The 18,455-nt window shown below is 46.4% G+C and overlaps 1 protein-coding gene across 1 annotated transcript in view; it reads left to right on the plus strand.

Annotated features, from left to right (window-relative positions):
• The window catches only part of exoc3l1 (exocyst complex component 3-like 1), a 77,830-nt gene that overhangs the window by 49,293 nt on the left and 10,082 nt on the right, over nt 1-18,455 (plus strand). Inside the window, exons 5-11 of the mRNA XM_043707433.1 lie at nt 3,328-3,448; nt 6,027-6,152; nt 9,173-9,273; nt 11,995-12,102; nt 13,198-13,348; nt 15,157-15,279; nt 18,298-18,453. Of these exons, the coding sequence (XP_043563368.1) occupies nt 3,328-3,448; nt 6,027-6,152; nt 9,173-9,273; nt 11,995-12,102; nt 13,198-13,348; nt 15,157-15,279; nt 18,298-18,453 (886 nt within the window). The remainder of the gene's footprint in view (nt 1-3,327; nt 3,449-6,026; nt 6,153-9,172; nt 9,274-11,994; nt 12,103-13,197; nt 13,349-15,156; nt 15,280-18,297; nt 18,454-18,455) is intronic.

The following is an 18,455-nucleotide window of genomic DNA, read 5'->3' on the forward strand; positions in this document are numbered from 1 at the left end:
TTCAGTGTCCCGTGCAAGTTAGTTACTGAAATAGGAAGAGAAGACAGATGAATGCATGGCTGGAAAGATGGTGCAGGAGGGAGAGCTTTGAATTCCTGGGAGACTGGGGCTTGCTCTGGGCAAGTTGGCACCAAGCCAGATGGCTTACACCTGAACAGAGCTGGGACTGAGTTCCTTGTAGCGTATTGGCAAAGGTATAAACGAGTGAATCAGGGAGGAAGGACCAGGAGAGAATAATAGAAAGTATCATCAGGGTGGGAAAAAATACTAGGAGAGGCAGAAATTAGAAGGTGTTCAGAAAAGAAAGGAAAATAGAGGCATTCGAAGACCATAGCAACACTGGAGAAAAAGCTTGGTTCAGAGGATTGAAAGGACAGTATTGATTTGGCAAGAGCTAATGATCGAGAAAGATGCATAATTACGTTGCTCAGTGTAATGTAAGGACCTGTCAGCTCCTGACCTCATTTCAAATGTGAATAAGCGACACAGATTCCAGAAGGGACATGAGAGTGACTGCCCGAGCATTTGAAGGCAACAAGAAGCCCCGAGTGAACTTAATGTCACTGATAATCCGAGGAAAGCTCGCACAATGGAAAATGGTTGCAGTTGTTGGACGCCGCAGCCCCAGGACATCTCTGCCAGAGTTCCTGAGGGTAGTGCCTTAGGCACTAACTTGGACATTCCGTCCATCAGAATGCCACGAGTGGGATGTTCGCTGATGATTGCACAATGTTCCGCACCATTCGCCACTCCTCAAATACCGATGTCTATGATCTGTAGAGTTATGCAGGTATACAGCACAAAATCAGGCCCTTCGGCCCAACTCGCCCGTGCTGACCAGGTTCCCTAAACTGAACCTGTTGCCTGCATCTGGCCCACATCCCTCAAAACCTTTCCTATCCATGTACCTGTCCAAATCTCTTTTAAATGTTGGAATTGTACCAGCCTCTAACCCCAATAGGCTCAATGGACTGGTTTTTACCAATATCCTCAATGTTTTCGTGAGATTAATGGATGTTGAAAGAGACATTTTGCCAATGTTTTGCATCTTGCAGTCATCAATATAACACTGTAAAGGGGGGAGAAAGATTTCACTCTGTATGGAAACAGAGTGTTGATTGGTTTCGAGGTGAAAAGCTTCAACAAAATGTATGTTTTTTTTCCCCACAATTCCAACTGACCAAACAGCAGAGTAGTTAAACCATTTGTCAGGGTGGGTTGGCTAAGTCTCCCTGCACCTATTCCTGTGCACCTTTCCATTGGAGGTCACTTGGTGCTGGAGTTTCATTGTAAAACGAGGTACTGCATGGCTCAATGCCTGTTGTATTGAATGGGAGTCCTCCCTTCAATGCTGAGGGTTGCACATACTGGTAGCCTGCCAGTAAATGACAGGGAACATCGCTCACAGTGTTCCTGTTTAATTTGGCTGAAATGGTGGCTGCCAGTCACTAGGGAGAACAGCAGTAGCTGGACGACAGCAAAGGAAAATAGATTTATTTGTCAAACCCTGTTCTGCCTCTGCGGTATCGAAAATTCTGTTATCCATTCCATGTTGTTATTCTTGCAAATGCTCCCTTCTTGAGACAATGTTGATATCTCACTGCACAGAATAGATCTTCCTGAATAGAGTTGAGCCAGACTTGGATGTTCCTGAGCTGACCCTAGTCCATGTCATGTGACAAAGAGAGTTGCTTTCTGTAGCACAGAAAGCCAGTTTTGAGCCCAGAAGGTGTCAACGAAGATGTAGAAAGCTGGGTTTTAATTGGCAAAAGAAGGTCTGAGTTAACATACTGCAAAGATAGCACTGATGATTACAAAGTCACTCTTAAAAATGTTGCTCTTAAGGCTGGGATATTTGACAGTTACCACCCAGCGAGAAAGGGTCTATTTCTAGAAGGGTTTTCGTCTGCAATATCTTCAACAGAAAACCCAGGGCTGGAGTCCTGAAACTCTGAGCCTTCCCATCAGCACCCTACAGAACAGAAATCACCATTTATTACCCAGACCACAATATAACCAAACATTTGAGGCTGACATCAATGTAAAACTGAGTACAGCATCGTTGGAAGCAGCACGTTTTGACATTAAATCATGGTCCTTAAATCCTGGTGGCTCAGTGGTTAGCACTGCTGCCTCACGGTGCTAGGGACCCAGGTTCAATTCCAGCTTTGGATGACTGTGTACGCACTTTGCACATTCTCCCCGTTTCTACGTGAGTTTGCTCCAGTTTCCTCCCACAGTTCTAAGATGTGCAGGTTAGGTGGATTGGTCATGCTGAATATGGGGATAGGGTAAGTGGGATGCTCTTCAGAGGGTCAGTGCAGATTCCTGGGCCAAATGGCCTCTCCATGCACTATAGGGATTATATCTGCCTATTAAGGGACCCTAAACTAATGTTCATTAGAAAGATGTTTATTTTACTGGACTAGTTATCCAGACAACTGGACTAACGATCTTATAGATGTGGGTTCAAATCTTACCAGAGGAATTTAAGTTCAGTCCATTAAGTAAATTAGGAATAAAAAGTTAGTATCTGGAGCTGTGACCCTAAATCCATCTGGTTCAATAATGTCCCTTAGTGAAGGAAATCTGCCCTCCTTACCTGGTCGGGCCTATGTGTGACTCCAGCCCCACAATAAAGTGATTGATTCTGACCCAGCAAGCCGCTTGGTTGTATGAGAATCTAGCACCACGATAGACTGCAGCAATTGCTGCATCTCCTGATGTCTCATCACCACCTTCTTAGGGGCAATCTGTGGTGGACATTAACCCCTGGTCTTGCCAGCGATGCCCACATCCTATGGGTTAATAACCATTTTTTTTCAAGAAGGTAGCCCTCACATTCCCCCACACAAAAGCCATTGTACACTTGCTGTTATAAAGCTGACCTCGTAAAATGGATCATTGCACCTAAAGTAAAGTTGTAACGGCCTGTACACCCTGGGAGAATGATGCAGGCGGATTGGACAGTAACAATCCCAAAGGGAATACTTAAAACGGAAAAGAGCTGCAGGTTTATGGTGGGATGGACTAATCGGGAGAGCCAGCACAAGCAAATGTCTGGGCTGCACGTTTAATGATTAAAAGTCATTCTCAGACAAATCATCCTTCGTCTTGCCCTCCTAACCACAAAATAATCTTGCTCAGTGTTGACAGGAAGCCTCCTCCTATCCAAGGGGGAAGAGCCCCACCTCTGAAGACATCATCACGTCCAGTACATTGCTGAGGAATGTTAATCGTTTGTGATGTTTTTCCTGTAGTGGTGTTATCACAACCTGGTTTCCTGTTTTCCATTCCTTTTTGTTTCTCCCCCACCCGTCCACACAGCCGTCCGAAGATGCTGGCTCACCCTGACCTCTCTCCTGATGTCGACATTGTGTCACCAGGACCCCTGATTTCCCAAGATGCACTGGAGCAGCTGCAGAATAAATATGTCGGTGCTATCCGGGTGAGTTGGAGACCTTTCCTTAAAGGACTTTTAACTTTGGTAGGGTCCACTGAAACTTACATTTCTCAGCTGCAAAGCGCAAACCTGCACTTCAAGGGGGAAACAAAAGTACAGAAGAATCATACAGCACAGAAACAGATCCTTCGGCCCAAAGGAAACAAGTCCCACCTGCCTGCTCTTGGCCCACATCCCTCCAATCCTTTCCTGTTCATGTATTTATCTAAGTGTCTTTGTAAGTTTAAGATTAAATAAGGCGGTGGCTCACTTTGAGCCCATAGGTACAATCCTCAGCTGACGTCCGGAATCGTTTAATCTCAAAATTGGATTCCATTGTCTAACCCAGAGTCTTGGGATGGGTGGGGGGGGGAAGAGCAGGCATGGCTATAGGACTCAAAAGAGCACAGATCAGCCTGGGCTTAGCCCCTGCAGATAACTTCCTGAGGAGAGAAGAAAAACTGTATAGAGAACCATGCCATAGGAGGAGGGAGTCTCACTCAGTGAATTACACATAAGGAAGAACATCTTGGCCCAACCAGTTCATCTTCTCCTTCTTCAGCAGTCCTTCCACCACCTGCCTGTCTTATCCCTGGATCCCCTTACTATTTCTCCATTACTAATCAACCCTTCTGGCCCAGATGTAGGGCCACAACCACATCCAGGTTTCCTTTCTCATCAGCCTGTTTGCCCCTCCCCTTGACCAGCCCATCCTGAGGTGGGACTTGAACTCGGGTCTTCCAGAGGGAGGAGCATTCAAAATGGATTCCACCTCCGTGGACTGTTCACCATGTGATTAGTGCAGTCAATACCCTTGTTCCTCCGGTAACTACAGAGTACTGGTTGTCAAATGCGCTAGTGCCTCTGAGTCAAGTATCGGTCAACACTCATATTGGCCACCCTCTATCGAACACTGTTGACGTGGCATCTAATTGATATGTCAGCCAAATGATTGGCTGGGTGTACCACTTCATGCATTGTGAAACTCAGCAGTGATTATCACTGACTGGATATTCTCACGAAGCTCGGCCTGATGACCTGCTGGAACTATACGGCCTCCAACCTGTCAGAAACAGGTTCCAAACTCCGTCTCCAGCAGAACACATCTAATAGGCTGTTGTTCAGTTGGATGGTGGTTGAGTTGTCCCAAAGTAAGGTCAAGCAAAAGCCATATCTATTTTGGTACATCCATTCTGGTATAATTGTGAGGCTATCCATTTTAGTCAGAGGAATAGAAAGACAATGTCTTATCGAAATGGAGAGAAACTTCAGAATGCTTCAGCGCAGAAGCATCTTGGTATCGTTGTGCATGATTCACAGAGAACTGGTATGCAAGGTACATAAGTAATAAGGAAGACAAATGGAATTTTGCCATTTTTTGTTAAGAGAATAGAGTATAAATATAGGGAGATGGTTGCTACACCAGTACAAGGCATTAATGAGATCAAACGTGAAGTATTGCACACATTTTTGATCCCCTTACTTGCTGTGGGATGTAGTTGCTTTGGAGACAGTTCAGAGGAGATACGATTTTGATTCCAGACATAAGGGGCTTGTTTTATGAAGAGAATTTTAGACTTATTCTATCTGGAGATTAGAAGAATTAGAGGAGACTATTTTTCCTGGAGCGTCAGAGGCTGAAGGGTGACCTTATGGAGGTTTATACAATCATGAGGGGCATGGATAGGGTAAATAGGCAAGGTCTTTTCCCCAGGGTGGGGGAGTCCAGAACTAGAGAGGTTGGCATCATGCAGAGGGTGGCATGAGTATGAAACAAGCTGCCAGAGGAAGTGGTGGAGGCTGGTATAACTACGACATTTAAAAGGCATCTGGATGGGTACATGAATAGGAAGGGTTTAATGGGATATGAAACAAAGGGGATTCCTGATGAAGGGCTTATGCCCGAAACATCGATTCTCCTGCTCCTTGGATGCTGCCTGAGTTGCTGTGCTTTTCCAGCACCGCACTCTCAGATATGAGACAAATGCTGGTAAATGGGACTAGATCAGTTTAGGATATCTGGTTGGCACAGACAAGTTGGACTTAAGGGTCTGTTTCCTTGCTATATACCTCTCTGACTCTATCTAATTGATGTATATATGAGATGCCAAAGGTGATTAATGAAGCAATCTAGAATTCATAGTTTTAGGCGAAGGGGCAGCAGATTTAAAACAGAGATGAGGAGAAATACTTCTCTCAAAGGGTCTTGAATCTGTGGAATTCAATACCCCACAAGTGTGGTGGATTCTGGGACACTGAATAACCTGAAAGGGGAGATAGATGGATTTTTAATTACTGAGGGATGGAAGGGTTATGGGGAGGGGGCAGGAAAGTGGAGATGAGACCAAATTGAGATTGGCCATATTGAATGGGCGAGCAGGCTCGAGGGGCTGAATGGCCTACTCCTGCTCCAAGTCATTAAAGGAGATGGAAGGAAAGGTCAGGTCATTTGCCCTCTCCATCGGTGGAAGGATTGCTCTGAGTAGGTGCTTCAACTGGGAGAGAGCCAGCCCAAATTGTCAACTGAGTCCTCGTTGAACGATCCAAATGGATTACCGGATTGTCATTGTTTGCTCACCCCAAGGTGGCGGTGTCGGACTGGATGCAGAAAGCCCTGGAGGCAGAGGTGAACGACTGGTACCGAGAGGAGGAGCCCGAGTCTGACCATGAAGGTTACTACCACTCCAGTCTGCCGGTGATTGTGACCCAGGTCAGTGTGTGAGCCCAAGTGCGTTTCCACTGCTCTGTGTCGGGCTCTGTATGTGGAACATGGTGTGCTATAATATACCGCTGGGGATCAGCAACCAGGTAAGGGCTGCTGCTGTTCCTGATCTAAATGGTCTCCTTATTTTCGTTATCAAGGAATGGTGACCCCCATTAATAGACTGTGGTTGCTTGTTATTCATGGAGGGAGCACAAGGATGTGGCATTGAAGTGGATGATGGTATGATCTAGAATGGCAGAGTACACGTGAGGGGCCAAATGGCTCCAATATTCCCATGTTTCTCTGAACAGAAGACCCTTGAATTGAAGTTAAGTATTCAACGAGCCCCTTCCACACAGGTTGATCAGGCACATCAGAGTACATTGGACTCAAAGAAGATCATGGAGCTCCTGATCTGGTGATCTGAGGTCCAGGTACCTACCCTGTACCCTCTAAGACTTCAGTGGCCCCTTCTTCACTCCCTGACGCACCCATGTAATCCTTGACAGGGAGACGGAGGTGAAAAGAGGCTATTCTACCACATCAGGCAGCATAACTGAACCCGCTCCATCTTCACCCAAATATCCATGCACAGTTACGGATGAATGGAGCAGAAATCCTCTCTGATACACGCTCCCACCCTTAACCCAGGGATATTGAAACCAAGTGGTATCGGCCTGTAGCTTCCCCCACCTTAGAGGCTCCAGTGTTAGGGTAAAAAGTGCATCCCAAGACCATACGTCAGGAGTGGGGCCTGACCACAGGCAGTCTGCTACATCAGTCTCTCACCTGGTTAGCACTGTTCCTGGAGTCATGACAAAATTTTATCAAGGTACGTGAAGACACAAATTTATCTGTTGGATAGTCCCAGGTCAACAGAAGACACTGACCAGGTTCCTGTACTTAAACAGAACTACTACCCATTACAAATTAGGTCATTTTAATCACAAGTGGACAATTATAAACAATCAATGTAAGCTCTACTAGTTACAACTCTAAGCTATTTCTGAAGCCCTTACACACGTACGTTCACATAAAGATTTAAAAAGCTGGTGTTATGGGTGGAGGAAAAACAAATATTTCAAATAATTCAATTGTATTATTCCTCAGAATTCAATAGCGTGTTCCTTTTATTTACCAAGTCCTTTGGTTCTTTGGTCTTTTCACTTCTTTGCAGGAGCCACAGAGCAACTGGCTCAAAGTGTCTGACTCATTGTTGTACAGCTTATTGCAACTGGGTGGGAGAAAGCGACTGGTTTCCTTTAACTTAAGGTATTTTACTGCAGAGAGAGAGAGAGAAAAAACACCACCCCCACTTCCAAAGATCCAAACTGCATCGTTCATACCCACAAGCTTTTCAGGAACCAATCAGAGAGTTGTCGTCGGGCAGATGCCATTTGCTATCCACAGCTGGTCACAGTTCCACAAACCAATCAGCAACCTGTTGCCAGCCGAATCTTTCTCTGTATACACACCCCGGTGCAAGGTTGTCTTCTCTTACACCTCCCACACTGCTTATAAAGCAACAATGTAAACACAACCCTTAATGAGGAACTCACTTTTTAAAAGTGCAGCAATTCCTGCCTAAGTCCCAGGATAGAGAAAGACAGGATCAATATGGATTATATTCACTGGAGTTTAGAAGAATGAGGGGAATCTCTATAAAATTCTAAAGGGACTACACAGGGCAAATGCAGGAAGGATGTTCCCCAATGACCAGGGAGTCCAAATCAGGGCTCACAGTCTAAGGATATGGGGTAGACTGTAACTAATCCAGCCCCTGAGGAAAGGCCCCAGCTATGATGGGTTCCCCTCTTATTTGCTCTTCCCCCCCTCCACCCCACTCCTCCCCTCTCCCCACCACTACCCTTCTGGGCTCATCATAACGTTTTAGTCCCTGGTGTTTTTTTCTTTGAGAAGGATTCTGTAGACTAGAAAGAGAAAAACTATTTCCTCTGGTGGAACTTTCTGGAATAAGGAGACCTATTCTACCTCAGATTTAGAACTCTCTTGTTCCTGGCTGATGTTAGGTAGAGGAGGATCAGTGCATTGACATCAACTGAAAAGACACAGTCTTTATCATAGAGTCCTTACAGTGTGAAAATAGAGCATTCAGCCCGACAAGTCCACACTGACCCTCCAAACTGTAACCCACCTAGACCCATTCCCCTACATTTACCCCTGACTAATGCATGAAGGGCCAAATGGTCTCTTTCCCCACTGTAGGGATTCTACAATACGCACGCAGCCTTTCACTCACTTACAGTAGTGGAATTCTGAACCTACCTTCCTTAAAAATGGAGTGAAAATGTTGACACTGATGGTGTTTCGCTAAGCAAGGATGGATAGCGACTAATCAATCTCGATATTGAATGGTGTTACAGGTAAAGGAGGAGAAAGCCATCTTCTGTTCCTCCATTCCCCACCAGTATCCTAAATAAGACCAGTAAACTGATGGGAGATTGACAGCACCTCTCAAACCCACAATCTAGAAGGACAAGGTCAGCACATACATGGGAACACCAGCTCCTGCAGGTTCCCATCTGAGCCACTCAGCATCCTGGCTTGGACATATATCACTGTTCCCTCACTGTCAATGGGTCAAAATCCTGGAACCCCAGGCCTAATGTCACTGGGAATGTCCCTACATCTCAGACTGCTGTGGCTCCCCACAATCTTCTCAATTGGGAATTAGCAACAAATAAATGCTGGGTCAGCCAACAATGTCCACATTCTCAAGGGTTAACTTAGAATCGAGATAGTGATTACATAATTAGTATAGGTCATTATCTCAATTAGTGATACACTCAGTATTTGGTGTAAGTGTGTATAACCTTACCAATGAGAGAAAAGTACTCCATAGCACAGTTCCTGCATATATCCTTAGTCACAGCGATAATAACTGAAGTTTTAAAGAAGTGAATAAATGATCAGATGATGGGAGACGTTGACGAAGATTGCTATATGTTGTGGTGCCTTTCATGAATGGTTGTCTTGACTTTTGAACTTTGACCTTTGCTATCCAGATGCTGGAAGAGAATGTCCAAGTGGCGATGGTCATCAGTGACTCTCTCAGGGACCAAATGGTCACAATGGCCCTGCAGGAATTGGAGTCCTTCCTGTGCAGGTAACCGGTGAACATAGGTAATGACGCAGTGGTTTGTACCTTGACAGCTCATTATCGTGACCATCAAAATGTGAGAAATGTGTCCTGGAACGTCACACTTTCCTGACCCAGATTTGTTGATGTTGAATAATAGTGTTTTGGTAAAGGATAAAGTTGAAAAAAGTGGTGTTTGCAAGGGACAGTGGACAGCTTGAATAGCCAAACTGTGATGGTATCGAACTTGTTCACGAATGCATGTTTGTTCAATCCACTAGCGGCTCTGCCAATCTCTTTCCAATCGCATTCCCTGAAATCCTGGTAAGATCAGCCAATGATGGCATCTCTCCAGGATACCTGATGATCATTGTAATTGCAGATTAAGAGACCACTAGTGCAAGTTTACCCAAGCAACTGTGAGCCATTCAATTTGGATTTGTGGTCAACGTTTGGGCTAAAAGGTTATGCTCATTTCCGTGATTGTGTTTGCAATGCTATTCGCGGTGCTGAACGACTGTGCAATTCAGCTAGGGAGGCAGGGGGAGGGGGTGCAACACAAATTGATGTGACCCTACACACCTCTTAAAGCCAGCCTGTGCCACTTGAAGTCAGACAGACTGCACCTCCGAAAGGTGTGGTGCATACTGGCTGCTGCGGGGGTCTGGAGTTGTGTTGTGTGGGAAATGTTGGGAGACCTTCAGGAAGAACTCGAAAAGGTGCAACATGTGAGATGGTGAAGCCTCCAGGTTTTCAGAGACCCGCACTGCAGTTCCCGGTTGACACACCGGGTCAGCTATTCAAGGAGGCTGTTGACTGAACCAACTTTTCACCGATCCTCCAATAACCTTCCCGTCAACCAGGAGGTCGTCAAACTCAACGATCGTGCAACTTAGCCGGTGATGCCAGGAGATAGCGCTGGTGAGAAGGTTGGCACTCCCAGCTGAATGCAAGTCCAGCTTTATGTATTTCTCTCCATAACACCAGAGTTAGGCTGTGATTGATGTTACAATCCGCCTACTCAGCAATTTCTCGCCGTGAAAATGTGGAACACTTACGCTGTTGCAATCAACAACAGCACGGTGATCTGCATGGTCCTCATCTTGAGCGAGCCCCTCACAATTTCTAACCTGAATGGCTCGGTAGTTAGCACCACTGCCTCATGGCGCCAGGGACTCAGGTTCGATTCCAGCCTTGGCCAACTGTCTGTCTGGAGTTTGTCCATTCTCTCTGTGTCTACAAGAGTTTCCTCTGGGTGCTCCAGTTTTCTCCCACAGTCCAAAGATGTGCGGGTTAGGTAGATTGGCCCATAGTGTGGAGGCATGGTGGGTTAGCCATGCGAAATGCAGGGTTACAGGGCTCGGGTAGGGGATGGGTCTGGCTGTGGACATGTTGGGCCGAATGGCCTGTTTCCACACTGTAGGGATTCTATGAAAACCAAATCAGGACAGGACTTATACAGTTAAGAGTAGGGTCCTGGGAGCCTTGCCGAACAAAGGGACCTAAGGGTGCAAGTGCACAGTTCCCTGAAAATGGAGTCGCAGGTAGACAGGGTGGTGAAGAAGGCGTTCGCATGCTTGCCTTCATTGGTCAGAGCATTGAGTGTAGGAGTTGGGAGAGCATGTTGTGGCTGTACAGGAGATTGATGAGGCCATTTTTGGAACATTGCATACAGTTCTGGTCACCATGCTATTGGAAGGACGTTATTAAATTAGAATGGGTTCAGAAAAGTGTTACAAGGGTGTTGCCAGGGTTGGAGGATTTGAGCTATAGGGAGAGGCTGAACAGGCTGGGGCTGTTTTCCCTGGAGCATCGGAGGCTGAGGGGTGACCTTATTGAGGATTTATAAAATCATGAATAGGGTGAAAATCCAAAGTCTTTTCCCTGGGGTGGGAGAGTCCAGAACTAGAGGGCATAGGTTTAGGGTTAGAGGGGCAAGATATGAAAGGGACGTAAGGGGCAACGTTTTCACACAGAGGGTGGTGTGTGTATGGAATGAGCTGCCAGAGGATGTGGTGGAGGCTGGTACAATTACCACATTTAAAAGGCATCTGGATGGGTATATGAATAGGAAGGGTTTGGTGGGATACGGGTCAAGTGCTGGCAAGTGGGACTTGGACATTGGGATGCCTGGTGGCAGTAGACAAATTGGACCGAAGGGTCTGTTTCCGTGCTCTCTGACTGTATGAGATCCAGCCCTTCCAGGATCAAATCCACCAGGTGCTAGGGGGCCATGGTTTGTGTCTTGAAGTCCTTACCATGAGTCAAATGTGGTATCACGTCGCACCAAATCATTCCCCATTCAAGGGTATACTCTGTGACATATCCTGAGGAGGAAGGTACCATAAAACCCAGATAATCCACAACTTTTAACTATTCACCAACTCTATCTAGCAGATAATACTGGACAGAGATTGCAGACTGTTTGTGGGAGGATGGAGATACCACATGTCAGGTAACACGAGAATTAATTTCTGCCGAATACCTCCCTTTCTGTGTGCCCCACAAACTTAGATTTCTCGCTAATAGAGGGAAACTGCTCTGGCCCTGAGTGGACTGTGGTTCGTTAGCTCCTCTCTGTTAGCCTACATCTCCACAGATTCTGCCAGACCTGCTGAGTATTTCCTGCATTGTCGGTTGGTGCTGGATATAGGTGGCTGCCCAGTGAACAATGGGGACGGTGAAAGTGATGGGAGCTCTCCCTGAACCTTTCTCATCTTCTCCGTCCTTGCTGTACCCTTCCCACAGGTTCCGAGAGGCGGTGATCAGTTATGGTAAAGAACGACAGAAGCCCTCCCAGCCCAAGTACTACCTGCTGTATCTGCTGGCTGATGTTAACAACTGTATAGCAATCAGGTACGTGACCAGCAGAGGGAAGGAAAGACTCACATTCATCATGGCCACCAGACATCTCCAAACACTATACACCCAACGAGGCTCTTATTGAAGTTAAGTCATTGTTGGAAAGTCAGGAAAGTAGCAACCAATTTGAACACAGTGAACAGCAGAGTGGCATGGTGGCCCAGTGGTTAGCACTGCTGCCTCACAACACCAGGGACCTGAGTTTGATCCCAGCCTCGGGCAACTGTCTGTGTGGAATTTGCACGTTCTCCCCGTGTCTGCGTGGGTTCTCTCCGAGTGCTCCAGTTTCCTCCCACAGTCCAAAGATGTGCAGGTCAGGTGAATTGGCCATGCTAAATTGCCCCATAGTGTTCAGTGGTGTGTAGGTTAGGTGCATTAGTCAGGGGTTAAATATAGGTTAGGGGAATGGGTCTAGGTGAGTTACTCTTTGGAGGGTTGGTGTGGACTTGTTAGGCTGAAGGGTCTGTTTCCACACTGTGAGGATTCTATGATCCGATAGATGATGTGGCTTGAGGGATAAATAGTTTCCAGGACACTGGGGGGTGCTGGGTAAAAAATGCCATTGGATCTTCTATATCCATCTGAGCAGGTAAATAGCAACTCGGTCTGATGTCTCATCTGAAACACTGCTCCTCCAGCAACACCGCACTCCCACAGTTCCGTGTTAGCGTGTCGGCAATTATTTCCGTTCTGTTTGTCCACGGAGTGGGACTTAATTCAGAGGTGAGAGTTCTCCTAACTAAGTCACACATTGTCTGCACTGTACTTTTGCAGGTACAACGACACTGGAGTGGGCCATTCATCCCTTCAAATCTGCTCTCTCATTCATATCAACCTCATCTTACATTCTCACACTATCCCCCCGCTCTTTATATAAAAACCGATGAACCTCAGTCTTGTAATTAGTCAATGACCAAACATCCATAGTCCTGCTGGGATCCATCAGTGATCTATTAGCGTTCACGCACAAAACACAGCAGGCTTTTCCTCCACATCAGGAAGTGGGTGGGGACCAACCTCATTCTACATGGACAGGTGCTGCAACTTTGACATGACTCCTCTCCCTCCCAACCCTACTTTGTGTCTCAGGAGATGCATCCAGTGGCTGCAGCAGCAAGGCAACCAGGGTTCCCATGGCGACGGCTGCAATAAGTTACCTCAACCCATTGATACGGCCTTGGACCGAGCAATGAAAAAAGGCTGCAGGCTGCTGATAGATGAGATGCTGTCAGAACTCCAGGTACTGAACTGTACAGGAACCTGAGAGGATTGCGGTGGGCTGGCTGTTGGAGAACCAGAATCCAATTATTGTACACAGCAACATAATGTTTCCTGCCGCACGGTTAGCAATCCAGATTAATCATCCGGAGAACTGTGAGTTCAAGGACATTTGAAAGCTTGTCATCAATTCAAGTTGGTGTCAAAATCAAACTGGTTCCCTTTTGCCCGCTTACCCAGCCTGTGATTTGAGTCCCTCATCAACATGAACTCAAGGGCTTGGCAACCCATAAAGTTGTATGAAGCAAAGCCCTGCCTTGCCAATGAAGCCCATATCTCAAGGTTTAATAGTATTTAAAAGAAGCTGTCAGTTATTATCAGAAGAGGTCTGATATCGAGCCTTTCGGTCCCCTCACTGTGGTGAGGTGAAGTTGCGATCTGCTGGTCAAGTGAAGACTCTGGGGGTGTAGGATGTGCTATCAGTGCATTGTGCCACCACTCTGACCACTCACCTCCCTCGTTCTAACCCCTGTCCTGATGCATCATGGATTGACTTGTGGCCTTGTCAGTCAAGTGCTGGTGGGGAGACAAGTTGTACAAAACTGATTCTCCCTCATGAGAGACCTAGGTAATGAATAGAGTGGGAATTAGTCTCATGGAGTTAGAGGGAAGGTTGTTAGCCCAGTGGTATTATCAACATATTATTAATCCAAACTCACCAGGTTAGGTCTGGGGACCTGGGTTTAAATCCCATTGTTACAGACTGTGGAGTTTAAATTCCATTTTTTTAAAAAGTCAGGAATGATGACCGTGAAACTGTTTCCAATTGTTGGGAAACACCCATCTGGTTCACTAATGCTTTGCAGGGAAGGAAATCTGCTAAACTTATCTAGTCTAGCCTGCACGGTGGCACAGTGGTTAGCACTGCTGCCTCACAGCACCAGGGAACAGGGTTTAATTCCCGCCTCGGGTAACTGTCTGTGTTGAGTTTGCACATTCTCCCCGTGTCTGTGTGGGTTTCCTCCGGGTGCTCCAGTTTCCTCCCACAGTCCAAAGAGGTGCAGGTCAGGTGAATTGGCTATGCTAAATTGCTGGTAGTATTAGGTGCTTTAGTTAGGGGAATGGGTCTGGGTGGGTTGCTCTTCGGAAGGTTGGTGTTGACTTGTTGGGCCAAAGGCCCTGTTTCCACACTGTAGGGAATCTAATCTAATCTACATGTGACTCACAGCAAGGTGGTTGACTGTTAACTGTTAAATAAATACTGACCGAGCAATTTTGGGAATAAGTAAAGGGAAAACTCTTCAGAACTTGGCATTTGGAACATTGCTGGGACAACCTGGTGGGAGCTTTACTCTGTATCTGGCTCTGTCTTGGGGGCTTTTGATTGGGACTGTATAGAGGGAGCTTTGCTTTAGGGTTTTAAAGAGTAAAGGGAGCTTAACTCTATCTCTAAGCCTGTGCTGACTGTCTTGAAAGTGTTTGAGAGGGGACAGGCTAGAGGGAGCTTTAAGTTTCTTTTAGAGGAGTAGATATAGCTTTACATTCATCTTAGAAGCCTACAGGCAAAGTTGCTTTAATCTTAAATGAGAAAGGAAGCCTTACTCTGTATCTATCCCCATGCTGTCCCTGTTTGATGGGGACAGTGCTGAAGAAGCATTTCCCTGTATGTAACCTCCTGTTGTCCTTGCCCTGGGAGTGTTTGTTCCAGTTCGTGGTTACGGAAAATAGCAGTGTGCTCCATTGCCCAATCTTGAGCTCTTTCATCTCAATAATCTTTATGAGAGTTGGCACAATGTTAGATATTAAACTTGTTGTGAATGTTTCCTCCAGCCCCACTTCCTCCAGCTGTGGTCTACGTCCTGGTTCTGTGGCTCTGATATTATCGACTCTATCTGCACTGTCATGGAGACACACTGTGGTCACTTCGGCCACATCAGGGAGCCCATCTTTCAGGTGAGCAGCAACTTTTTTTTTATTTCACTCACTGCCTTTCCCCCTCCTTTTATATCTCCTTTAACTAAATAATACAGCCTCCTGTAAGAGATTAGAAGTTGGGCCCACAGCAAAGATCCTGTCAATCAGCCCAAATGTTTGTTGCTCTGGCCACTTCTGGAATGCACTGGGTAGTGGCACTGCCTTGGACCTGGGAGTTTTGGGTTCAAATCCCACTCCAGAACACCGATGGTCAAAGAGAGTGTTCATAATGTAGCCCAAACAGCATCAACTTGTTAAATCTTACAACAGAAGGAGAAAGTGAGAGACATTCTTTGAGATAGAAAAGAAAACTCCAGACTACAATGTTAATGTTACCATGGCAACCTGGACTCCTTGGGTGAACTGTAACCCCAGTGCAATAGCATCCTCTACTGGCAGAGATGTGCTGCTACATCAGCATTTCATTTCCCCCTTTTTTTCATGTTCCTTAAAGGTACTTAAAGGGAAAATATTATCGTCAGTGTCTGTGGCAAAGAGCTATCAGTGAAAGATTATCTTAATGCCTTTTCTATTCAGTCCCAACATTGTACGGGTAATTGAGAAGGAGAAAGTTCTGCAAAAGTCAGGTTATTTCTCAGACATTCCTGACTTGTACTCCATAGGTTTGTGAGGAAAAGCATCTCGGGGCACTTCCACAGGTACCCACTCCAGGCAAGAGTAATCCAACACTCTCCCACTTGTATACACCTGTACACCTACACCTGTATATACTCATACAACTACACTTTGGCTCATGTACCGCTATGGGCACACATTCTCTCGCGCTTATAAAGGCTCTGCTGCTCAGAAAAGCACAAGTGTACACAAATATGCTTCAATTGCCTTACACACACACACGCACACAATATATAAAGGTCTTTTCCCTGGGGTAGGGAAATCCAATACTATAGAGCGTAGGTTTAAGGTGAGAGGGGAAAGATTTAAAATGGATTTGAGGGTAACTATTTCACACAGAGGGTGGTGCATGTATGGAATGAGCTGCCAGAGGAAGTGGTGAAGGCTGGTACAATTACATTTAAAAGACATCTAATGGGTACATGAATAGGAAGGGATATGGGCCAAATGCTGGAAAATGGGAGTAGATTAATTTAGGATATCTGGTCAGCATGGAGAAGTTGGATTGAGGAGTCAGTTTCCATGCTATACAGGTCTATGATTCAGTGACTCTATGACTACTTGAACTGAAGCAGTGGCCCAAATAATCTGGGCTCTGTTTTTTAATGCTTTCCATTCACTCAGCTGTACCGCAGGCACTCTGAGGCTCTGTAATCACCCTGCCGACTCCACACAAACTGAGAATTGAGTATCATACTATTGGAGCTGAAAATGTGTTGCTTCCTGAAGAAGGGCTTATGCCCGAAACGTCGATTCTCCTGTTCCTTGGATGCTGCCTGACCTGCTGCGCTTTTCCAGCAACACATTTTCAGCTCTGATCTCCAGCATCTGCAGTCCTCACTTTCTCCTATCATACCGTGTGGGTGGCACGGTGGCACAGTGGTTAGCACTGCTGCCTCACAGCACCAGAGACCCGGGTTCAATTCCCGACTCAGGCGACTGACTGTGTGGAGTTTGCACATTCTCCCCGTGTCTGCGTGGGTTTCCTCCGGGTGCTCCGGTTTCCTCCCACAATCCAAAAATGTGCGAGTCAGGTGAATTGGCCATGTCAGGTTAAAGGGGTAAATGTAGGGGTATGGGTGGGTTGCGCTTCGGCGGGTCGGTGTGGACTTGTTGGGCCGAAGGACCTGTTTCCGCACTGTAAGTAATCTAATCTAATCTATACTATTGGACCCATGTGATTTACACAAAGTATTTCCAGAAAGCATGCAAGGATCAGGAGGGAGGGAATATTAAACAGGTGACGAATAAACCTTAAAGAGGGAGAATCAGGCCTGAAAATATGAAGCCCACTGTTTCATTTTCCAAAAACATACTTTGTTCTTAAAACTTGTAAAAGTAAAATTCAAGATATTTCAACTGAAGAGTGCAGAAGGTACAATGAAAAATCTCTGGAACTGAAGGCGCCTCTATATAATTGAAATAGGGTCCCTTCAGTGTGGAAACAGGCCATTTGGCCCAACAAGTCCACACCAACCATCTGAAGAGTATTCTGGATCAGTGGTGCTGGAAGAGCACAGCAATTCTGGCAGCATCCGACGAGCAGCAAAATCGACGTTTCGGGCAAAAGCCCTTCATCAGGAATAAAGGCAGAGAGCCTGTGCAGTGGGAGAGGGACTCCCTGAGATTCTTGTAGAGAGAGGAGGAAAACTTCTTCAAGGCAGGCATCCTTGCAAGAGGATTCGCAGTAGGGTTAAAATCAATGAGGTAAAAACAATGACTGCAGATGCTGGAAACCAGATTCTGGATCAGTGGTGCTGGAAGAGCACAGCAATTCAGGCAGCATCCGACGAGCAGCAAAATCGACGTTTCGGGCAAAAGCCCTTCATCAGGAATAAAGGCAGAGACACCACTGATCCAGAATCTGGTTTCCAGCATCTGCAGTCATCTGAAGAGTATCCCAACCTGACCTATTGCCCTAGCTAATCCACCTAGACTGTATACCCCTGAACACAATGCGCAATTTATCATGGCCAGTTCACCTAACCTTCACACCTTTGTACTGTGGGAGGAAACCAGAGCACCTAGAGGAAACCCACACAGACACGGGGAGAACGTGCAAACTCCACACAGACAGTCACCTGAGGCAAGAATCAAACCCGGGTCCCTGGCACTGGGAGGCAGCAGTACTGAGCCACCGTGCCACCCCAAATAGGGTATCTATAATGTACATTCCTTGCTAAGCCCACGGGCTGATGGGGTAGCACCTAGACCCTTGTGATATTAAAGCTGACAGAGATTGGCTTACAATGCTACAGCAGCAGCAGCTGTCCCAGGTTTTAGTACATCCCTCAGTGTGTAGGCCATTACCTGGTCAGGCACAAGGTGTAACCTCGCTCTGTGTGTTTGCTGACTCCGCAGTTCATGCTGTCTGAAGGCCTCCGTCTGGTAATCATTGATTACGTCCGCACGCTGGTGTTGAGGAAGATTGTCTGCAAAAACCCCACAGAACGAGAGAGGCTGTCAGACAGAATGGCCCGTGATGCAGAGAAACTGCACAAACTCTTCTGCAATCTGGT

The sequence above is a fragment of the Chiloscyllium plagiosum genome, chromosome 17, assembly GCF_004010195.1.
Source record: "Chiloscyllium plagiosum isolate BGI_BamShark_2017 chromosome 17, ASM401019v2, whole genome shotgun sequence".
NCBI lineage: Eukaryota > Metazoa > Chordata > Chondrichthyes > Orectolobiformes > Hemiscylliidae > Chiloscyllium > Chiloscyllium plagiosum.